Source organism: Poecilia reticulata, linkage group LG17, assembly GCF_000633615.1.
Source record: "Poecilia reticulata strain Guanapo linkage group LG17, Guppy_female_1.0+MT, whole genome shotgun sequence".
Lineage (NCBI taxonomy): Eukaryota > Metazoa > Chordata > Actinopteri > Cyprinodontiformes > Poeciliidae > Poecilia > Poecilia reticulata.
This window is the reverse complement of record NC_024347.1, coordinates 21,688,389-21,713,526: the sequence shown is the minus strand read 5'-3', so window position 1 is coordinate 21,713,526 and position 25,138 is coordinate 21,688,389. Positions and strand designations below refer to the sequence as shown.

Here is a 25,138-nt window from a genome sequence, read left to right as displayed (position 1 = left end):
TATAAAAGTAAGTTATTCAACAATGATGGTGTTAAAGACAAGAGCAGTGAAGAAAAACTTTACACTCACACTCTTGTTAACACAGTTTGGAAAGTTCATTCTGTATAATTGAACATCATGTTCATTTATACATCGTTGAGTTTAATGTTTCACTWTGATTCTATCCAGCTGTATATTGAATAGTTGTTTTTTTTTTGTTGTTTTTTTTAAACAAGATTCAACAATATAAATCTAATAAGGCCTAACAACAACAATACTGTTGATAAATAGGAACAAATCATTTAAGTATGTGGAAAATTTCATGCACTTAGCATATGAAGGGTACATAGGAAACAAAATGTATCTCTTAGTTTTTTTACTACCTGTGTTTGATGACAGCTGTCCTTAGTCCAAGCTACTGCAGAAAATTCACTCTTTATGGATAATTTCTTCCGTTCAAAACATTAAATCTAAATTCTTCATATATTGCAAGAAAACTCCTCAGCTGAGTCTATTTTCCCTCGAGTGCACAGGGGATCTTTACAGGAGATAAAGTTAAATACAGTTCTTTAATCCAGTTAATAAATTGAGGCTTGCTTGTGATTTTACTTAAAAGGGAAATTACTYACTTCTCTGTTTTTCTTCAGTACCTGATAATTATCAGGATAGAGTCCTCCTACGAAAGCTTTAGTATAAAGTAYTAAAACATATTTTCTCAGAGTCAAATCTCGATATGCTTATGCTTGCATTTATTTGACGAGGAGTTGCTTTCACTGAAGCGGTCACATTTAGGTTAAATGTTTTAACACTTGCAGTTTCCACACACACAAAATTTGAAGTTGCATGACAACCAGAGCTTGTCCAAAATATAAATGTGGAATTGAATCTCAAATTTTAATTGCCGTTTTTGCTTTTAAGATATTAAAATCAGCTAAAGTATTAATAGTATTTAAGCCACCGCGTGTGTATTTTAGGAATGAAAATATGATTGGTTTTAGTAGTTTCTATGCAAGAGAAAACTACATTCTGACGGTTCATCAAGTATTTCTGACATTATGTACGAGAAGGCAGAGATGCTTCAACCACAAAAATGCACCAGTTTTTTTTGTTTTTGTTTTTTTTTTAACAAATGCCACTAAAAGACGTTTTGAAMATAAAAAAAGAAATATATTAGACATTTAAGACGTAGGATTGAAAATCTAGAGACAACTAAATACTAAGACTTTTAAATACATTTTTAGACCCTGCAGCAAGCCGGTGTGTAAGCAAACTTTTAATTGGATTTATGCAGTCTTCTGGTTGATCTGTTTAAGTTATTACCAGCTTGAAATATTTCTTGGAATACCATGAATAGTTTGTGGAGTCTACAGGAAGATAAAAATAATACTTATGTTTCACTCAGTTTTGACAATATATCAAGTCTTCACACTAAGAGCCTTGAGTATATAGTGATCACAGTTTAAAATAATTTAAAGATAATTGAAAGATTTTACAGTATTCTTTCTGGAAAACACTGAGCAGTCTTAATGCTAAGTGCTTTGTGTGTTTGAGCTATAGACTAATTTATCCATGACAGGATTTTAATAAAGGGCAGCTGTCAGATTTGCCTTTTAAAACACTGAAAATGATGTTAATGCTTGGTGTACCATAAATTACRCTCTACAGACAGAAAATAGACAGAAATGTATTAGTTCAGCTGTTTGATTCACTTTAAATATTTAACAGCGGAAAATATGTATTTCTCTCTTGTTGTGGACCTCGGTTTATTTCATTGAAATTCCCTCGCTGCTTTATAACAACCAGTATGTATTACAATTTTGCAAATCTGCAATGTATTTATTTTTAAAACATTATTTACCTTTTAATTGTACCTTGAGTAATAGAAATAATCACACCGAGACACGTGGTTACACTCTGGAAAAAAAAAAATCTGAAATCTGAAATGAACATAAAGTTGTGCAGATTCAATATGTCAATGAAATTATTAAAATAAAATAAACCACTTTTACTATTACCACAATTAATGCTAAGATCACTGCTCTTTTCATCATTGCTACGAATAGAAAAGCACATTTTATGCTGCTGAAAATCTATGAAGTGACTGATGCTGCTGGCTCTACTTTAATTATAAATAATAATAAATGTATTTCACAATAACCTTCACAATAACCAGCAGGTTAACCAAAGTGCTTTGCAGTGGATAGAATAAAGCGCATAAAACACAAGGAGAAAAAAAAAACAGGATAAAACAATTGAACACTCTAAGTGTAACGATCAGCTATTGAGGATTTCTGAACAAAACTGTGGCAGTATTGATAACCATAATGAATTCACGCACTTTTTTTTTTTGCCAAATGTTTTATGTTGATGTAGCCGTAGTTTATCTTGAGCAAAACATTTATTTGTAAGAGCTGCAGATCTACATTTTCACATAAATATAATAAATCACTACTTGTTGTTCCAGTTGTAGAATAAACTAGTGCAAGCACAAATACAAATTGTAATTTTCCTAATAATAACAGCTCCAGGAAATTTACAGCTGTGTTTCAGCAACACCAAATGCCTCAGACTCTTTTTCACAGATGAGCTGCAGTAAAGGGAGYCTGGTCTGCTGCAAGCTGGATGTACTYAATAAAACAGCCGCTGTGTGGGAGAAATTTAGGCCAGCGCTGTGTTTCTGTTTACCCCTGTTTAAAATCTGCACTGGGACAGATTTTTTTTTTTTTTTTTTTTTTAAAAGGGGAAAAAAAAGATGAGTGGGAAAAAGCTGCAAAATTCCGTTTCGCCTTATAGAAACAGGAGGAGAAAATTAGCCTTGTTCTTTTCTTCTCCAGGCTGCGGATGTACTGCCATCAATAAAGCCAATTCCTTTCTCTGTCATGCTTTATTCACTCACATAAACAGTTTTAATCAAATCTGAGAAACGTCAATGATTTCTTCCCTCTTTCAGATGCCTCAGTCACTCCCGCTTTCTGTTCTCTGACTTTCCTATGCATGCTAACTGGTTCCATCCCCCATCTGTTTGCCCTTTAATCTCTCTCTTTTGTTTTATATTTTCAATCCAGGCATTTCTTCTCTTTTGGCAAAATAAGTGTAAGTAAACTTGCCTCCAACCATTTCCAAAAAAAAGAGAAAAAAATAAAATAAAAGCTCTGTGAATTTGTAGTTGTTTTACTTTTTTCATCTTGGCAAAATGAAAGAAAACCCAAGTAAGAAGATACTAGTGTTCTGAAGATATTACAAGGAAAATGAGGGGCCTATTTCACAGACATGGATTAAACTAATCCTGGTCTAATACACTGAAAAAGAGAACTTTGGCGTTCTGTCTCTCTCTGAAACCAATCCTCACTCTCATTGAATTTAAAATACTTGACCCAGCTCTGCACAAAAACCGGAGACCACTGAGGAGAACCTTTTTATTAGCATCAAGAAGGAGGTTCATAAGAGGGACATGTTATATATGGCACCGATGGTGCAAATAATACTGAATACTGTGTGTCAATTCAATAGAATTCATATTCAGATCCCACTCTCCCTATATACCTCCTTTTTAGTTCACAGCTATAGGTTTCTTAATTTATTAATCTATTCTCTTTTATCCATTTTAGATGATGTCAGACCTTTATGTGCCTTTGAAATATGTCTCCTTTACATTAGAGCCTTGCATAGTGCACGTTCTGGCTGTAAACGCAGCTTTAATTGTTGAATCCCCCCAGAACGATACGCTTCCTTTACATTAAAGCATTTACCTGATTACACGGGGGTTAGGGTCCAAATAAAAGCAGCAAGTAGTCGTCAAATTGTCATCTTAGCGTAAAGCTTTTTCACACTGAAAAGGCTTCCAGGCACAATCTTGAATGTTACAATTGTGTTAATTATTTATTACAACATGATCTCAAATGCGTTCTGCTCCCTGAGTGTGGCTGACTGTGTGAGGAAAATGCTGCCATTTTCTGAATCTGGCTTGTGCGTGTGTGTGTKTGTGGGTGCATGTGTGTGTGTGTGAAATATTTAGSTGTACAAGCCCTTTATGATATAGCAAGACCGCTGCAGGAGCTACCGCAGACAATATTATGGCATAAACATGATCAGTGATTACCACTGTGCTGGATATGAAGAATATTTCCATTGCTTTCATTAGCCTGAGCTAAACCAGTTCGTCTGCGCTCATTTGTCCTTGAATCAAGTGTTGCTTTTATGCAGTATGGCTCTTATTCTTTGATGTGAGAACATTGCCCCCTGCTGATTSCCTTTTGCACAATATCTGATGAACCACACAGAGTGACAGAGCACATGTAGGCTAAGGTCACTTTAATTTTGCAGAACAAGATCACTGTTAACTTCAACAAGCTTTCCCGTGTTCTCCTTGCTCTCATGTCACAGTTTTGTTGCCAATCTTTATCAGTTACGCTGGAGACAGCGTTCCTGAGTCCATATGATACATACATTTGCTGACCTACATTTTCAGAGCTCCTTGCCTTTTCCTTTTCTTTCTCTTTTTTTTATTGCAATATTTTAGAGTATTGATACAATGTGTCACTATGGATTTGTGGGTAAAATATCACTGGCCAGTCTGTTATGGGCGTAGCACACTGCTGGCCTGTTGACAGCTGGAGATAGGCACCAACCTCATGTATGAATTAAAAAGGCTAGACAGATGGATTTATTTCTAATTAGATGAATGTACCTCACCACAACAGCATGAGAAATGGAATATTTGTTAAGAACCCAAAATATTCAGAAATGGCCAATGAGCAAAATGCAGATATCTTTATAAGTTGATRTCGTTAATTGGTCTTAGCTATTCTTATCAAACTTGCCAGATTTTACAGTAATGTTTCATTTCACTTCAGTCAGACATTTTTCTAGACACTGATATAGAGTTATCTCTACATGTTTACAAAGAGCCACTTGAAAAGTGTAAAGCTATCAGTCARGTCTGTATCTTCTTTGCTACTTGACCTACACGTGATACACAACACATGACACACAACCTTGCAAAAGCCTTCCTAACCMGTAAATGTTTCCATCTTTTAGATTTTATAGAAATTAAAATGTTTGTACATTATTCTCTACAAAAGAAGAAGGGATGGARAGCATCTTTGAGCATCAATCTTCAGGTATCGCCGCAGATTTAAGTCAGACCTTCGAATTAACCGTCTTAACACATGAAAATGCTTTAATCTAAGTTGCAAATTTTATTCCAGAATTGCACTGTGTTTAGTTTCAACCATMTTTCCATTAAACTCTGACCAGCTCTCCGTTTCGGCTGAAGAAAGCTGCTTCACAGTATGACACTGCCACCACCATGCTTTGAGGAAGGTGTGGTCCAAAAAGCTCAGTTTTAAACTTATCCGAGTTGGCTTCTGAAAACCAGGAAAAAAAACATGACTTCCTATTTCTTCCTACTTCTTTGAACATCAACTTTCTTCAGGCTACTCATTCAAAGACACCAGATTGTAGAGGTGCATGACTGATGGATGTCCTGTGCACAGATTCTCACACCTGAACTGTGGATCTCAATAGCATGAGTCTTTTGGGATTAAATGTTTCTCTTAAAAAGGGGTGACTAAGAGCGTGCTACCAGCTTCTACTGCAAAAAGAGCATATTTTTCCTGATAAGACATCAGTTGGAAATGGAGGTGATATGCGTGTCATGCATGTRTCCCAGTTCTGTATGTCATGCAGATTCTTTCTTAGCCGTCATCCAGAAGGGCTAAATGAGAAGATTGCCTCATGTACTGGGTGGCTGAGTCAACAGGATGTTAGCCGGAAGATTTTAAACAAATATTTAAAACAATCGACCAGCGAGCAAAATTGGTATTCCATCAGCAGCCCTGCTTCCAACTGATGGTAATCTGTATTCACATGGTCTGCCATGTCAGATGAAAGCCTTCAATTAACAGTCGATTCTTTTCAGTATCTTCCATCATGCCACCGGTATTTACATTCTCTTTCAGCTCCCAAGGCTGCTTCCGGCCCACGGCTGCAGGAACCGGTCCTGGTGGGAGTGTGCGTAGTCCTGCTGTGAACAAAGTGCTGAAAACAAAATGTTTGGCAGAAATCAGAAAATGAGGGCTTTCTAATGCTGCCTGCCTCGTGGCTGTGGATGTGTGGAACCCGAGGTCTAAGTGTTATCCTTTCAGTCTTAACCTCGGATGAAAAACAGACTCCAGTGAGGAGATGAAACACCTCTGATGCTTTGATTTGCAGCCTCATACTGGCATGGCTCCACACAGACCCCCAGCGTGACGCTTGTTCTCACACCAGGTGCTCTAAGCAGAGCCACTAACTGAATTTTACTTTGCCGCCTATGTAACTCCAGTACCTATAGCAAATGCACAGGATGCAACACAGTGACTCTGACACACTTTAGAGTACTAAAAGATCAAATATATTTTAAAGCCATAAAATCTAAAAGTACTAAATGTACTGATTTTTTTTTTTAAAGCCCTTGTAGCCATGTATTTCTAAAAAGAAGGAAGTACCAAATATGGATAATATACTATTCACTGGGTCCAATGGACTGTTGTACACAGGACACAAACTAATTTATTTTAAAAGACCTTTTCAGCTGAAATATGTGATGTATCAAGCATCAATGCAATTACAGGAGGTTTTTTTTTTTGCAAGGGCACGTTTATCAGGCAAGAAAATGCCTTCCATCTAAGCAGTTTTTACTTTTATGTGTCTTACGTCAGTGCAAAAACTTCTTCCGAAATTAATATCCATCATCACTAAGCTCAAACAGTTGGTTTCATCCACAGCTTCCTTTTTTTAATGTCTGGGCGAGAATTAGTGTGTTTAAAGCTGCAACTGAAGTCTGATTGTGCATCAGTATTTTAACTTCACTTCCATCAACCATATATGGTGATTTAAAGGGACTCTTTGAGGCCAAAGTATGTGCTGTTGTATAGAAAATGACTGTAATTGAGCCCTGAGGGGTATGGCTGACATGTCCTTTGAAATACACAGTAACTGCTGCATTGCTATGGTGTGGATAAATGTGCCTTTTATAATAGTAAGCGAAACATTAATTAAACATATTTGATGTGTATTTTCTTGATGATTTTGGTGATAACATTTGACAGAATGTAATCTTTATCGCTTGAGACTGTATTATGTTTTTATGATGTGAAGCAGTTTGAACTGCCTTGTTGCTGAAATGTGCAATACAAAAAACCTTGAATGTAGTGAATGTAGTAAAAAATCTGACTGACCACGTGGAAAATGAGATTCCCACAACCACTGTATGCCTTTAACTCCTCCTCTGTAGAGAGGAGTTTTCTGTTTCATGTCTGAACATGAAACAGTAATGCTGGTCAATAATGCTGGTCAGAACTGGAGCAGAAATTTGAATGCTACTAGATCTGTAATTTCAGGTTTTTGTCACAATTTTGGTTTAATTGCAGATAGACTGAACTCATGACAGGTGACTTTTGAATCCTTCTTTAAAGTGCAGATTTTTTTTTTTTAGTTCTCTAAACTATTGTTCTCAGACAGCTTCTTCTGATTTTATTCTCCTCACTGAATAAATCACCATATTAATCTTCACTTTTTGAACTCAAAGCCATCTCAGGTGCACATTCCGTCATGCATTGATACCTGAACTGGCATTCCAACTTTTGGCTTTGGCTCTGTTGCCTTGTGCCCTCTCTCTCCCTCTCTCTCTTTTTTTTCCTTTCTTGCCTTTTTACTTATTTCTCCAACTTCAGTGATAGAAATTAATTTAATTATTGTGAGCTACAAGCTTGAACACAATGGAAAAGGAAAAGTTGTAAAAGGTGAATATATATGACCATTAAATACACGGCAGGGGCATCGGTCTGGCTAAAAGATCACAATGCTATCTTTGTGTTTCTTTGTATGGTTTTATTCTATTATTGTGAACTGACAACTGTTGCCTTGAGGAATTATGTTTTAAGTATAATAAGGCATCAGCAGTGGGTCTCATCTTTTGCAACTCAATAATCAAACCCATACTGTGATTGTGAGGAACATTTCAGGTTCCTTTGTGTGTCTGTAAATTCATCTAGTGAGCGGTTTTCATTCTGTGTCATTAATGTTAGCACTGTACTGTGGTGATCAGGGGGGTAACAGGCACACAAAAGAAAATATTTCAAAGCCAAGAACAGGCCGGTGGGGGACTGTTTTCAATGAAAAAGAGCTAAAAGCTAGTAAGCAGCAACACCATCTGTACTCAGCCGTGAGTCCCACTGGTTCAGCCAAAAATGCCCTCCAGGTCAAATACATTTATTAAGATTTCATGCTGAACATGAAGAAACTGAAACAAAAACATTAATTGCTGTTTTGTGAAATTTGTTGAATACATCAAAAGTATTTAGCAAATTCCAAAAACTCTGTCAAAAGACCGAAGACAAAAATCTGTGGCCTAACCTGTGGGTTTAGAAAAACCCAGTAAACCTTGGCAGGCGACTGTGGACTCTAGACAAACTAAAGAGGTAAATAGACATTCATCATTCTGTCAGTTTTTGAGGAAGTGGGCTACGCTTTGGCCGGTTTTAGTTTCCGACTGTAATAATTAGCAAAATATGCCATATTTATAATAAAATAGAGCAAAGATAATATTTCAGATGAGAACTGAGAATTTCTATTGTTTTATTAAAACCACATGTCAGTTTTGAGGCTGATGCCAGACACATGTAAAAAAATAAAAATGTGAAAACCAAAATAACAACCCCCCGAAAGGTTGCAAAGAGCTAACAAGACCTAGGGAGGACAAAAACACCTCTCACAAACTTGTGTAATATAGGAATATGACTGGGCATGAAAATATTAACTACTTCAGATAAAAGAGGTTTACATTTCTTGTACAACCCATCTGAGTTGCCATAATCATTGTTATTGCTGCAATCAGATCTAAGAGTTCAAAGAAATACAAACTGAAATTCATAGGAGAAAACGTGGAGTGCGACGCAGATCTCAATGTTATAAAGAGAATAAATGAAACAGTATAAAGCACAGAACAAGAAGTTCTTAAACTGCATGATGTTATCTTTATGGGATGCATGAGGCTCCTTTAGTTTTCTCACCATACTCAGCCAATGTTTTTTTTTTTTTTGAGGCAAGAAATCTCTTCAATCAAATATGTATTTACTTAAAATGATGAATTAGGTCACATGGATTATCAGTATAGCCAAATTCTTTAAATCCCAGTTGGGATGATTCCTGTAGTTAACAGAGTGGATATGATTGAAACCAGCTGACAGACAATTTCGGCATTTTTTTAAACTCTAACTTTTCAAAATCCTTGACTTAACTTATTACCGACAACCAGCTCATGTCTAGACAAACCGTAAACAACTCTGAAAACCAAGAGAAAAGCTCCCTGCACAAAAGCACGGGCTAAAAGCCGAGACCAAATGTCTGCGGCGTTCCATCATGAGGCGAGTTTGCATTACAAACAAAGCAAGACTCCACAGAAGAAATAATTTAGTATGCTCAAGATTTCTAAAACCCAATAGCAGAAGTGACAAATTTATGGCGACTGAAAAAGCAATGTAAACAAATTTCAAAAACACCACTGTCTTCTCTGTATTTATTTGAGACTAAGTACCAAACTCTCCTATGGAATGATGTCACACAATTCAAATGTTACTCAGCTTTTCCTCACACAAATCAAAAGGGTGTGCTCATGTTTGAAGATATTGACACAGAGCCATTTATTTTGTGGGGAGCAGATTTTTTTTTACTGAACCAAGTGGAAGCCAAATCACACTCCGTCAGTATTGCAACATCCTGGCTTTGTTGTAAAGAATTCATTTTGGTGAACTAACTTCTGCCGCATGAAAGACCGAAGCTAAACTCTGAAACTGAAATGGATAAGGAGGTCCTGAACCACTATAGAGCAAAAAACATACTGTATTGTCAATAGCAACTGGAAAACTTGTTACATTTAAAACTCGACTCTCAGATTCCAAACTACTCTTGCTAAAGAGAAGGTGATGAAATAAGTACACATTTTTCAAAACACAAACCAAAATGTCTACAAATCCGSAATTTTATATGTTGTTATACTGGTGTTCATTTGATATGTGTCAATAATAGATGGCGAGACCTTGATCATATCAGTGAAAGGGACACTGAACTGCAACTGAACTTGCCCTTTAACCTTATGATCTCATCGAGGGAACCGTCACACATCATTCTGACAACAGCTTACATCAGCAGCGTTCCCTTTGCCAATGATGAGGCAGATAGCGAGCTCTTTTACACACCGTTATGTCACAACAGCAAATTTAAGGCCACCAGTCTCACCTCTTCAACTGCAATAGCTTCAATGATTTCCATTATTTTTTACTCTTCTGATATTTTACTATTAACACAAACATGTGGGAAAAAAAGAGACCAAAAAATACAGAGGGAAATAAAATATTAAAACCATTAAAATTTTCAATAAGTGTATCTCGAATGGTATTGACATAAAACTCACACCATATGATGGTAATATACCAAGTACCCCAAAAGTACAAATAAATCAACATAATTAAATCTATAAATTATATCTGGAAAGGAGAAGAAAAATGTACTGAACACATGAAGAACACAAGCTGCACAATTAGATCAGTGGATAAGTTTGAAATAATATTCCAGAAAAAAGCAAAAACAAAACAGCAATATTAGGAAGCAACAAAAAACTAGAACTCTTGAAAATATCAGTCCAAGACTTTTCTTGTCCACCCATTCTCCTATCCAGAATCTCAAGCATTTACTTTCAGATCACGAGCTCCCTMCCTCCTCCACAACACCTGGAACTCGAGCGATGTCGTCCTCCTCCTCCACTCTTGTCTTTCTCAAATAGATTTTTCAATCTTCTCCCTCACAGCTGGACATGGTCTCTCTATTTTATCCCTAATCTCTGCATAGCAGCTGTCCAGGGGAGAAGGTAATGTTAGATGAAGGCAAGAGAGCCTGCAGGCACTGGGTCTGAAACAGCCAGCCAACTGACTATATATGAAGACTAGCCCCATCAATTCATTCTAAACATTTTTAATGCGAGACAGGGTCTGGATATTGTTTTGTGGAAAGCTCTGTGATAAACCTTGACTAGACAAATGTATTAAAATGTTTTAAAAACATAYGCGCTKTAAAATGAAAAAAAAAAAGTCTAAACGTTTTAATCAAATAACAAACAGATAATGTTCAAGAGTGACCAGTTTTTTCCAGATATACGAAGAACAGAGTGGCTTCACACTTCTACYTCACTGTGTTATGATTATCTACCAGCAAGTTGGCTTAAAGGTGACAGCCACGTATTTTTCCTTGTATACAAGRMGGCAAATTCTGGTCAAGGAAAACTCTTGCGTTTCACACATCAATTTTTTGTGTAAATAATGTGATACTGTGATGTTTTTAGTCAATGTTATCTTACTGAGAGACTCTCATACCAGCCCATACCTGCTGTAAAGGAGTTTCCAATACTCCATGTCATTTTCATTCTGTGCAGTACATACTGGCCAACTCACATCTGCAGAAATGATCTTACCACACAGCTTATTGTCAATCAGAAGGAGCAAAATGAAATTCATGATAGCCATCAACAATTTTGCACACCAACAATCACTGATGAAACCAGATATTTACCTACTTATAACACATTTTTTTCTAGAATATTGCTAGATTCTTCTTGATATAATTGATCAAACTACTTCAGGCTTGCAGGCCACTTTACTCGCACACACGGTTTCAGCACAGCCCATAAATTGTCCATGTTCCTGAGATCAAGGCTTTTGGATGGCCACTCCAATATCAATATAGATTGCTTACAGTACATTACATAGGCATTCCCAAATTGTCTAGTCACAATAGGTAAACTAAATCTGAATAAAATAAAAATCTATCCTAGCTGCCTAAAAATAGAAAAACATTGGACTTAATTCATGCCAAGCAGTGAGGAAAAAAAAGGTGGTGTCTTTTAAAACTGTTTTTGTAAATACATGGTTTCATCTTGATATGGTTGGAGAGAACAAGTGTCTTAGCAATGATCTGAAATGGTTCACTCAAAGTCCTGTTACAAAGACCAAATCTACCTTAACTGACTAGACTTGGATGCTTTGGAGCATGAAGGGCGCTGCTGAAAACATCCAATGACACTGTAGTACCTTTACTAAGCCGTAGTCTGCTGGGGCGTTGCATGTATAAAGCAACGTTAAAAAAAAAAAAAAAAAACTGAACCAGCTGGTCACCATGGCCAGCTCAGATCTCTCCTCTGGACTCCGCAGAGCAGGCAGTTGAGACAAGCTAACATTAATCATAGAGGATAAATCCCACACCGAGCAAAGAGGGACTCTGAACAACTCTCTCACCATTAGACCAATCCTCTCACACAGTGGAAGCCTTACAYAACATCATGTACAATTCTGAGAAATTGGAAGCTGTCTTTACTGCTAACGCAGACAGAGAAAGAGCTCACACCCTTACTGACTCCATAGTGTTCAGGGGAGAGAAGGACAGTCCAGGTGCGGCTAATTTAAGCACTTGATTAATTGGTCATCCGCAGGTGTGGCCATCTGTTTAAAAGCAGGAGTCTTGGCAGCCTGTTGCACTGAATCGTTCAAGTGTGCAACAATGCTGGAATGGAAAGAACTTGGCTTGTATTTAACCAAAAAGATTAAATACAAGCAACTGTGCATCAATCTGAACGGGGTTATAAAGCCATTTTCAAGCTGTTTGGACTTTGTCATTTTACAATGAGAAAGTTATCACAAGTGGAAAAACTCAAAATTCAGAGAAGTGATGAACAGAAAAATAAACTATTAAAGACTTAAGCCTTATTTGCTATGTTAATGTTTGTTACAGTAAAAGGCTAAGTAAGTATAGCTTGACTGAGGGGGTGTTAGCTGAACAGYCTCTTTTATCTAAAAAAATWAAAAATTCAATAATACCCTTCTCATATTCAAAGCTGCATTAAATTTAACCACCTCTGGACATCTGGACATTGTTTTTTAGCAGAGGTGAATCCAAAGTATTTCTTTATGATGATGAGAAGTATTTTATAGACAGCTATATACATTATCTAAATTCTGTTGTAGGTTTTAACAAAATAATTCAAAGGGAAAAAAACACAGAAAGTGTCAGATGCTTGATGAGATAACTTACTTAAAWACCGTAATACGTATTGGTGCTGGTATCAATATAASCAATACCAGCCGTGTATTTACTTGGCATCTGATCAATACCAAGAAGTGCAGTATATTGAGCATCTCTACTCTGTTTACCAAAATCCAGACTGAAATTTGATGATTCAAATTTGAGCTCAGCCTAAATCCATACATTGCCACTAAGACGCTGTTTTCTTGCTAATGCTTTCTAGCACACTTCTGGTCTTTAGAGATCACTGTGTACTAAGATCACATTTCACACATTGTGTATTATATTAATATTGCCTTGGGGCAATTTGCAGCACCTGACTGAATGTATTTGTGATCARAGTGAAGAGAGCTTGATACAAATGCACAGCACATTTTTTACTTCACCATCATTTGTTATCTGTGTTGGTCTAACAGACAAATCCCACATACAATACATGGAGGATGGGTTACAACATGACAAAAAGTTAAAATATTAATGCAATTCAGTACTCTGTGGATTTTTGTGTTGAGGGCCATATCAAATAAAAAATTACAAACACTTATTTCAATAAACAATTTTATGTGGTATTTAAAAACTCGAAACTAAAATCTTTAAAACACACTTCAGCACAGTAAATAAGCATAACTATGAAAGACAACAAGGTCCATTGAGAAAAATATAACAAATCAGACTTTTTTTCCTCAGAATTCTGGAAAAAAAGAGAAAAAAGTTCAAATTCTGACTTTAATCTAAAAATGTTTATTTATTTATTTTTWAAGAATTGGATTAGGCCTATAGATTAAATAGAATCCTGTCTTTAATCTCTAACTTTAATGCAGATGGTGAACCCGGGAGCAACCAGCTTCAATGACAAAGACGTGAGTTAAGCAGGAGAACTAAATTTTTTGCAGGAACATGTCGGTTAAGTGATTTTGTACATCGTCGAAGATYCTGAGATATAAAGTTGTTCTAAACTGTAAAGTAAAAAGCTTACTTTACAGTTCTATTTTTTTCCCCATATAGAAACTTTGAGCATTCAGAGGAGGGCAGTGCACTGCGCCTTTTCGCTCCATCACAAAACAATACACAGGAAGTTGTGTTTGTCACTGGACCAATCAACTGTGAGGTTATTACAAGCTGTGGGTAGCAGGTCAAGTCTGTAGAAATAGCAGTCTTCTCTTTTATGACATAATCGTGTGTTAATCTACTAGAGTCGCTTTTGTTAAAATTAACTTTATACAACAAACARTCTTCTAACATAACTGAGGTAAAGCAAGAACACGGAAGCTAGAACAGCCGCTGTTAGCAAAACGCTGCTTAGCTGAGTTAGCTTAGAGGACATGAAAACCCGGTAGCTTACAGGAGCAGTTATTTTAAAGAAGCGACTTTTAGGGTGTGAAGATATGCTAATCAGAAACTAAACGTGTTTATGTTGGCATATAGTGTTAAATAAGCCTATCGGATTACGAGTCCGATGTCTTTATATATTGGATTTCCTCATTACGCTGCGTGAATTTAGGCTAGCAGGATAAGGTTAGCTTAGCTGCTACATAAACGACAACATCCAGCAAACTGGACAAAACATTGGATTTAGTGGGCTTTAAATCGGGCTCGGCGGGTTCGCTGACCCCTCAGAAGAAAATGAAGAAGAGGAAGGAACTGAATGCCTTGATCGGACTCGGAGACAGTAAGCGAAAGAAGACTAAGAAGGGGTCAGGGCACCGACTTCTTCGAACCGAACCACCGGGCTCGGAGTCAGAATCGAGCTCGGAGGATGATGACTTCAACAACTTGAATGGTGGAACTAACTTTGGAAAGTGAGTGATCTGCTGTTCTACACATAAGTATGTGAATATATGTGGATTAATTGTAGGTATTTTCTAACTTATGCTAAATTACTTTTCAAATTGCAACTCAAATATTCAACATCCTTTTCCTAAAATACTTCACCTACGTACTCCTTAGACAATTGTCTGATCAATTATTTTCATATTTAGAAAAATGAATATTCTGCCAATTTCAGCCTTAAAGCTACTAATGCTCCACTAATCTGCAACAAACTTCCAGAAAACTGCAAAAAAGCTGAAACACTGAGATCCTTTAAATCAAGGCTAAAGACCCACCTGTTCAGATTTTTCTTTAAATTCATAATAACTGAAACATTGATCAATATATTTGATGTTTTTGAGGATGGCAGGACAAAATGCAATGTTTATTGTTGTTATATAATTGGTTGCTGTGTTGTGATTTTATGGCGTAAAGCGCTTTGAACCGCCTTATTGCTGAGTTGTGCTAAACAAATAAACGTGACTTGACTTGAGTTAACTTAAATCGTCACCTTTGGCCCCTTAAATTGAATCCTGAATTTACTCATTGGGACAATAAATTATTTATATTATTTCCACTCTAACACTGTTCTTGACCTGCCACATTAAACTTATTCACACGCAGCAAWTCGTCCACACCGACAAGATTGGAAAGCAGAGTATTAATTACAAGGTCAATAGGCTCTGGTATCTGAAGGATCCCTACTGGTCAGAGTTGATGGAYGGATGGATGCAAATACAGGGCAGTTCTATAAAAAAAAAAAAAAATCTGCTAGATGCTTCCAAAAAACGAGTTTAAGGTTCACCTTCAGTTTGCRGTTGTAATGTCATGAAATCACAATTCAGTGGGAATGAATACATTTATAAAAACTGGCTTTCGCAGCTTAAAGATCATTTCATTTTGAGCAAGCTTATTACTCACACACATGCAGCTTTCCAAGGGTTCAAATTATGAATAATAAAAGAGGCTGTGGAGTTTCAACGTCTAATGTTACACGTCCTTCCTTTTTACAGAAGAAGCTACTCACAGTGCTGCAACGTGTGCTACCCATTGTTTTTGTTCATCATACTAGCTGCCTGTGTCATGGCTTGTGCTGGACTCATATGGATGCAAATTGCACTGAAGGAAGATTTAGACTCACTGAAGGAAAAGCTGCAYAGCAGTAAGTGTCACAAACCAATCTGGTGATGAAACAACACAATGCCCTCAGGTCATGAAATCTGTTAGTATTTTTAATCTAGTTGTAAGGTGTTTATTGCTCTTGGCACTGCTTAAAACACTTTCGGCCACCTTTTTGTTGCAGTGGAATCCAGCCAGAAGGTGTCATCGAGTGAAATACCCAAAATAAGTGAGGATCTGAAAAACAARGAGAAAAAACTTGAAGACATTGAAAACGGGGACAAGGGATTGAATAAGCTCTGGTCTAACCTCACAGAAATGAATCGCAAGGTCAGTCACGCCTGCTACAAAGCTTGTAATCTTTTGTAATATTAAATGCGTCTAAAGGAAAAGTCACCAGAGAACATTGAACTGAATTACTGTATGGCGATTGGGATTTGTGTAGTTTTTCCTCGCTACAGTTTCCATAGGTATTTCTAGGAAATAAACCTTTCAAGCTCTTTAGTGCAGTTTTATAACATTTTGACATCTACATGTCAGATTTAGTAACATTTGCATGTAACTTTCTAATAGTTTTACAGTCAGATTCAACATACTTTCTGCACTTTTAGCTAAAATGTTTTTGCTTTAACCCGCACAGATCACGTCTCTGGATTCAGCTGTTAACCATTTGAAAACCAGTCTGAAATCCTCTGCTGATTTAATTGGCCTTCCGACCACCGTTGAAGAGCTTCAAAAGGTAAAACCAACAGAAGCTGGAAATGTGGTTAGTTKGATTCTGATTTCAGCCACTTCAAGCGTTTTTCTCTGCTTCAGAGTGTCGCCACGATTGGCAGCACACTCACAAGTGTACAGCATGACGTGGAAACRATGAAGGCTTCTCTTGAAAATCAGAAGAAAGACGATGAGTCAAAGAAGACTATGGTAATTCTGAAATACTTTTGTTGTAATTCCTGAGTAGCAGGTTTAAGGTATATTATTATGCGCAGCATGGAAGAAATAGTACCCAGTTCAAACCACCGTTTGAACACTAGGTTACACTTATTTAGGAGTTGGAGCATGTGTATGCCAAGCTGTAAACTTGTAGAAAAAAATGGTTGCGTATTATATGGCCATTGGGATTTCCATATAGTACCATCTGTTCTCATCTCCTGCTGATTGATCACTCCAAATCTAAAGCCTCTCTGCCCTCTGCTGATTAGACGCAAGAAAATGGATCTTCAATCTTCTGTGTGGCATCATTGTCAGCCATCCTTGCATTAGTTTGGTGTGGGCTGCTTTAAAAGCAGATTAAGCTATTTAATCTGCTCATTTTGTTTCTTAGCACTTTGGACAAGGTAACAAAAAAATTCAACTAGCGGGTCTGCTTCTGAACAGGACATCTTTGTGTCATTACAGTTGCCATTACACCGTCCAATCATAATATTCCTCTACTGTTTATTTCTTTTTGATCTATACTGCACTTAAATTGTTTTCGGAAACAGTGAAAGTTCCTATCTTTTATGACTATGACTGGTTTGCAGCCTCAAACTGACTTCTTTCACATGAGCAAAGCTATGGATTTTTTTTTTTTTTTTTACTGAACCAAAGTACATATGCACTTCTCTTGTTCAGCTATTTGTATTTCCATCTGTAGGCTCACTGCAAATACAGCTAAAGATGCCTTCTGTCATTGGCACCGAAAACAACTGAACAGCACATTGAGATTTCTGTAGTACATTGGCGAGACCAAACTGTAGTTTAATCTCCCCCTGATTCGTAACTGTGGCATTTGTCTTGTTTAAAAACTGAAGCAAATCTACTACCGTACACCCGGGCTCATTGTGTCGATCTTCCGAATCGCGGCATGAATCCAAATGAGGAGCGCTAGTGATCGCCACCACAGCCAGATTAATATGTGTGTTAACCCACGCATGTAAGCAGCTTGGCAGTTGTTGTCAAGCCTATGTTAAAGGAGTCGTTGGGATAAGAGGGTCCTGTCAGTTCTTTGGATCTGTGCCTTGGCTTTGCATTCATAATACATTAAACAACTGCCAATCTATTTTGAGGGCTTAGATGCTATGAACTAAAACTAGGTCAGATTTCTGAAAGAATGGAAAAAAATATTTTCCTCATTTCTTTACAAGCACAACACGATGAAAGGAGAAAGTCAACAAATAATGTGCGTGTATTTCTGATACCGTGACCTCAATAATTTTGTCTTATTACCTATAGTTTTGCGAGCTCTGTTTAGAGCTTCTGGAAAGTGCACTTCATCCCTGTTAGGAGGGACCATCTGTTTTATAATGAGGCCATAATAAAAATAAATGAATAATAAACAAAAATGATTGCAGAAAAAAAACTGTAATATCCTGGTTGCATTAGCATGCACATCCTTTAACTAGACTACATAGTAACAAGACGAAGGAAGCTAAGAAATGGCTTTTTCTAGTGCAGAGTTATGAGTGCAGTCTCGCGTGTAAACGTTGAATAAAATGCAACATGACTAGTGTGACTGCAGACGCTTTGAAAACTATCAAAAGCGTCAGTTCAGCTATAGAAATGGCACGGGTTGAATTTTCCTGGATCGTAAGGATTTGACCCCAAACTCCTCTTAACTTCATCCACATAACTAAAACCTCAGGTTTCGATTGAGGATACACAATATACAATGTCAGGGTGCGCTATGCTTGCATACCATGGGATTGTTTGCAGTTCAAATATTGTCGTAACTGTTATGATTCAAACACCAGACACGAAATACACAAAATGCTACAGATCAGAGAATGTAGGAATAATACATGAGAGAGGGAAAATAGGAAAATATGCACAAATCACAACTTATAACATTGCAATATTCATAAATTTTAAATTGCCCGCAAGATTTTTCTAACATTGTGCATCTCTTGTTGTGGCCAGCAAATCGTTAATTTAAGGGTGTRCGTATATGCATTCWGGTTATTGCAGTATTACGGCTTTTATATATTTTTTATACCGTGTATTTGTTTTTGTTTTTTGTGAACTGTACATGTCAGTATTGCAAAARGAATTTTTGAATAATTTATCACCATTCCACTTTTCTGTAYCACAAAAAAATCTGACGTGTTTTAACGTAGCCACTCAATGTTGGGAAGTAAATCTCTCCAGACACGTCTTCCCGTCTYCAGAGCTGAGCTCCGTTTTKGTTTGTGCAACTCTGAACTGCAGATATATTGACATCTTGCATACCTTTTGCAGGACATCACAGACCTAAAAAGAGCCATGGGTGAAGTCAATAAGACCGAGGAGCAGCACCATATGTGGACTGATGAGCAGATCCACGTTCTTCTGTCTACTGTTGCAGACCTCCATCAAAGAGTGGCCTCATTAGAGAACGGGTCAAAGCACAGCGTGAGTAATACCCCAATTCTATGGTGACTAAATTTATATATGCATATATATGGTTTTTTTTTTTTTTCCTTCTGAATTTAGGTTTTATCCAAACGCTAGCAGATGGCATTTGATCTAATCACCAGAATAACTAAATGCTTTTTTACAGATACATTTTTCGTAGCCAATTGTTTTTCTTATTCAATTTTTGTTACTGTCATCAGTCTGTATGGGGGGGAGGGAATGAAATGATCAAAACTTCACTAACATTGTCTTAAGTCAACTTGAATACAATTGGATGTCACTTGCCACTGATCCCCTTGTTAAAAATTCATTTCCTTGACAAAGCTGAATACACAATGAATTTGGGTTAATAAACCCCTTTAAAGTTTAACCATTCAAAGGCAAGAAAAAAAAAAAAAAAGACGCTAACAGCCAAATACTGAACTTCTAGTTCCAACTCTTTGAGTCCACAGATTCCAAACACACAGTAAGTTAATTGCCTTCTTCCTGCCATGCAGTTGCAGTATAATGACACAGTAGCTTCACCGGCTGTCGGCAGTAAAGAGCCTGAAACTAAGACGGTGACAGAAACAACAACACCGAAAGAAACACCTCAGGATTTGGAAGGTATTGTGTAGAGAGAAAAAAAAAAAGCAATTTATCCTCATGGCTTTCTTTGCACTCTGTAGCTGTTTAACATAATCTTCCTATGACAGACATGTCCACGCCACTGACACTGCCCCAGACCAGCAGGCGTCCTCGTTTCTTGACTCCAAGGCGATCCAGGAGGAATGCTGGAACAAAATGTCCAGGGAGGGTGTTGCTGCCTGGTGTCGCTTCTCTGACGGGTACACAAAGTGGACAGCTCTCCTTTCATTAAAGACTTGTGTTACTTCTTTAACAGCGCTAGGTCGGGGTGTGTCTTGCCTTTTTACCTATTTATTCACACGTGGAAAAAGTTGTTTGTTGCATTGCGTAAAGTCTTTCGTAAGTAGCACCAACTTAATCATCCATGTGTTTATGCGTTTTCGGTTTTGGGAGGAAATCAATAATAAAGTACAGTCAAAAGAAAATGTGATGATGGTTTGTTTATTTAATTCAATAAACAAACCATTGTTTGTTTATTTTTTTTGATTATGGTTTTATTGAAAACCATAATCCCAATTATGGTTTTTTGTTTTGTTTTTTCAATTTGGCGTGAACTTTGCTATTTGTCCAAATTGCGTAGCGTTCGAGTACATATACGTGTTCATATTACTGCAATACTTGTTCCTTTTCTAAAACACACTGAAACTCTGTTGTTTTTATTTTTTGCTTCCGGATTCTTTTCCAGACCTTGAAGACGTCTACCAGAGAGCCGGAGTCGGACGCGACTCCCTCGGACTTACTCACCAAGACCTGAAGATGCTGTTCGGGACGTCGACTCCCAGCGAACGTGCGCTGGCGTGCTTTGATGACGGCGACCGGAGGTACTCCCTCGTGGAGCTGAGAGCTGCTGTGGGTTTGTAAGCTCAGCGTCACTGAGGGCAGAGAACAGTGTTGAACACCCAGCAGGGTCTGGGAGCGGGTCTGGGATTCCCAACCCCTTATCTGTAGTTGCTGCACCTTCTGTGAACTGAATATTTATCATTTTGATGGTGGTAAAAGTGGCACTGGTATGCCGTCCTCTCACACCTTTCCCCCAGGCCCACTCAAGTGTATTATTGGCAAAGACAAATGATTTCTTACATTTTAGCGGGCATCCAAACAGGCATCTGTTTGTAAAATCAGATCTTATTTTAACCAGTTCCTGGAATCATGTTTATAGACCTTGAATAAGTCCTGTTTTCCACCCTAGGGTTTCAACTTGAAGTGTTTCTGTACGCAATTGTTTTGTTTTGTTTTTTTGTTTTTTTCATTCTGTCTCGCCCTGATGTAATGATTATTGTTTAAGGTATTTTAGGCTGCACCTACCAGCTATCTCAGACGTTCCCAAGTGTGTACACAAACACCTGGTTCAGCTCAGCTAAAGCTTGTTTGTAGGATGTGGAGAAGGACTTTTTTATGAATGTTTACAAATGACTACTAGATATGGCTTTTTTGAGGTTTTCTTTGTGTTTTTAGACAGTTTCCTAACTTATCTCAGACACAATCAAGTATACGAACAGTCGAAACTTTTGTATTCTCTTTTCTAAGCTTAAACTAAAGTTTGAAGTGCTTTCATCCACCCTTAGATTTGTGATCACGTACTTAGTCAGTTTGTGCATTTATCTGTAGTTTTGTTGCATATTGTTTTTGTTTTTCTCATTTCTTGACGTTTCGCAGATTTGAAGGGCTACAAACTCTTTACAAGAATTTTTAAGGGTTATTTATGAGGCATATGTAGCAATAAGTGAAGTAATGCAGTGGAATGAAGGCACACCGAGCTCACAATATGTAACGGGTAGTGTGAGAAACACTGACCATCACTATTTACTTGATACATTTTATTGCATTATAAAGGACCTAATTATGTGTGTATTCATAAAATGGCCATATTCAGACTTGTTATATTATCAGAGGGGTTGGGTTGTTTAAAATTAAATCAGAGATACTCGACGAGGCTTTATTTTTTTTGTCGATACTGATTTGTTGTTCTACTTAAGTTCTGACCTATTGGTTTCAATAAAATATGCTAAAGGTTAATTGACAGAATTAATAGTTTAAAATCCATCAGAAAATTGATTAATTGGGTCACAATAAAGATACATCTCAACAACTTAGAATGTCTTTTGACATTTTTATTTACTCCAGTAAATAGTCAAAATCCGATTAATTACATATAGAGACAAATTGTTTGATAATTGTAGCTCACAGCAAAGGAAAACTCAAAATGTACTTTCTCAGATACACATTTTTTTGTTTCAAATAGACTATAAGACCAATAAAAAAATTTTAAAAAACTAAGGATTTTATACTACTGGCCAACCAAAAATGCCCAGGTACTGTCCAGTTTATGCACTCGATCTTGATTGGGTATTTGGGTTTCCCAGACATACTTTCATCATTCTATTGACAATAAATCTGGAAGGTTTACTTACTAAACATACTCAGATTAAATGGTCTTTAAACAAGGTTTTGGTACTTTGGGCAGTGTGCCAAATTCCATTGGAACATTAAATCAACAGTTTTCCTTCCACTCACCTTTCTGTAATATGCTTGCATAGAGCTCTCAATGAAGGTCCAGATTCTTTTGCTGTGGTACATTTCTATTCAAAATCCTTTTTCTTTGGCCTTTAATATTTAAATTTTCTGAGAAGTTAAAATTTGGGTCTTCAGTAGCTGTAAGGAATCAAAATTACCAGAAATAAACACTTTTACTGTTTTAAATCTTAGGAGTTTCACTTTTCCGTTAAATTCCTTAACCTTTTGATATTTTAGGTTTGATCCACTTTTATGCTAACATGTTCATAATCCTATCTAAACAAGAAAATGCATCMGACTACACACTCGATTAATACCTCTTTAGACCAAAAATGTTGTGTTCTCCATTTTTATGCTTTAAATTAAAAAGGTATTAGGGATCTAACTGCTCTGTAATTGATCTTATCAAGGTAATATTTACCATTTGATTATGGCATGTTTGTTAAATTCRCCATGTTAACGAGTACGTATATAAATTAAATGTTTCTTTTCAGGATGAAGGTTAGTCAAGCTTTTGTCGCAGAGATTTTTGGGTCCACAATGCAACTGTAAATGAGATTTTACAAATGTTTTTGTTGTTTGAGCACCAATGAATAAAGACAGTAAAAGGCCTGAGTTTCTTGTGTTTTTTTTAAAGGATACATTCAGAAGCTTTGATTTTGTGTGACATGTGTTTTACTGCAGTATTTTTTGCATGACTGAAAATGAAATTTACAAAAGATCGCGACTTTTAGCAAAACTATGTACAAGTTTCATGTCTGAGARCAAATTTATCAAGAATCTTAACAAAACCAGGTTTTACAAGAAGAGCTCTAGGCCAGAGCCCCTTTAGCCCTCCAGTCCCGGGACAAAAGCCCCAGCAGCCCCTCTTCATCTTCTTCTCCCTCCTCGTCCTCCTCGTTGTTATTCTCAGTCTCCATTTCTTCATCCTTTCTTGACCCCGATTTACTTTTCAAAACATCCCGCTTGTCCCTCAGCAGTTCCACCCTTTTGTAACACTCGATCTGTTCATCAATCTCATCGATCTGACGCTCAAGGCGTCCCTCTTCATCGTCCTCTGCCACGATGGCCTCAGACTTTGTGTTCACCTGTCGGATCTCCTTCTGAAACTCTTCCCACTCCTTGTCCATCTGATCTTTCGGGGCGTCGACGTTCCGCACTTTGGCGTCTCTGACCGGATCGTCGAAGAAGCCCTCGGGCAGCGCCTCGGCTGTGTTGTCTTTCTTTTCGGGAGTCTTCTCCGGGGCGTCTGCTTTGAGGATGGATCCCGAGTGGGAGATGGCAGGCGTGGGTGGGATGGAGCTGTCAAAGAAATCAGCTGGCAGCTCTTTAGCGGGCTGCGCTGGGACATCGGCTTCATCAGCGTCTTCGTCCTCGTCATAAACTCCTGCCAAGAGGCTCAGTCCTGCAGATTTCTGTGTGGAAGCACTCGCCTTTTCGGACGGCTTCTCAAAGTCTCCAGGYWRWCCMGWCTCAGACTGACCTGCTGGTTTGGCCTTTTTTCCAACAGCTTCCACGCTGTCCTGTGTTTTCCTTTTTACAGGGAGACTCTGTGATACAGCCGGTTGGCTCTTTCCTTCTTTCACCTCGGCAGCCTTGTCTTTATGCTGCTTCCCCAGAACATGAGCTGGCCACAGGAGTTCAGACTTCACCTGCACAGAGCACAGGACACAGCTGAGGTGACCCAAACTGTTGTATTTGGCGAAGGGAGATTCCACGCGTTTCTTCTCCGTGTTCTGTCGTTGTTTCTCCTTCATCAACCGCCGGAGTTCTTCTTGATTTACTACTTTTTTCCCCTTCTTGGACGTTGCCATTCTTGGTAACGAAACGTGTTAGCTTAGCTAGCTGCTTGCACCACAAACAGAAATGTCGCGCTTCCTCTTGTTTTTGCTCTCACGGCTCAACTCTTCAGCGCCACCACCTGGAAGGGAGGGAAACTCAAAGATTCACCAACTGTGAAGCTACACGGTTCTGTAATCGGGGTTGATACACAGACTTGAAAAGTCAAGAATTTTCTTTGATCGTTTTCAAGCCCGATGTATGGGGTAAAATTAGTCTGTTTAAGTTTCCATATTTTTTATTATATTCTATTTCCCCAAGGAGATGATAAATGCTCCCACTTCAATCCAATCAGACACATTTTTCCTCTGTTTATTAGACAAAAATAAACAACACTGTTTATTTTTGTCTGATTAGCCGGGGGGCTTTCTGGAAGCATTTGTTTATTATCCTTAATGTGTTTCATTCCATTTGTTTCTGACTTTTGCTGTTTTACAGTGCATTGCGAAAGTGCTCAGACCAACACAAGGAGTGCTTCATTGTGAAGTAGAAATAAAAAAGGCACACAGTTTTCTGAGTTTTTTTTTTTTAATGAATTTTAAAATTGTGACATGCAAATGTATTCAGTCTTCTTTCTAATGTCACTAAATAAAATGCAGCGCATACTGTTCTCATGAGTCTCCTAATTACTCTGCTTGTTTGTAATTCAATTTCAATATAGGTGTTTACTGAAAACTTTTTAAAAATATATTTTACAGTGATGAAATGAAATCAGATATAAAGATTTCATGAACCTCTTGTAGATATAAATCTGAAATGTATTTAAGCC

The 25,138-nt window shown here is 37.4% G+C and overlaps 2 protein-coding genes across 2 annotated transcripts; one reads left to right on the top strand and one right to left on the bottom strand.

Annotated features, from left to right (window-relative positions):
* The first annotated feature begins 14,160 nt into the window (after positions 1-14,160).
* Positions 14,161-23,142, top strand: efcab14 (EF-hand calcium binding domain 14). The gene is made up of 9 exons (XM_008434219.2): positions 14,161-14,888; positions 15,912-16,060; positions 16,202-16,347; positions 16,658-16,756; positions 16,834-16,941; positions 19,234-19,386; positions 19,887-19,995; positions 20,085-20,216; positions 20,702-23,142. The coding sequence occupies exons 1-9, from the start codon at positions 14,713-14,715 to the stop codon at positions 20,875-20,877; spliced, it is 1,248 nt and encodes a 415-aa protein (XP_008432441.1). The 5' UTR covers positions 14,161-14,712; the 3' UTR covers positions 20,878-23,142.
* Positions 21,646-24,594, bottom strand: znf830 (zinc finger protein 830). Its single transcript, XM_008434218.2, has one exon. It carries the CDS (start codon positions 24,342-24,344, stop codon positions 23,343-23,345), a length of 1,002 nt encoding a protein of 333 aa, XP_008432440.1. The 5' UTR covers positions 24,345-24,594; the 3' UTR covers positions 21,646-23,342.
* Positions 24,595-25,138: the final 544 nt, after the last annotated feature.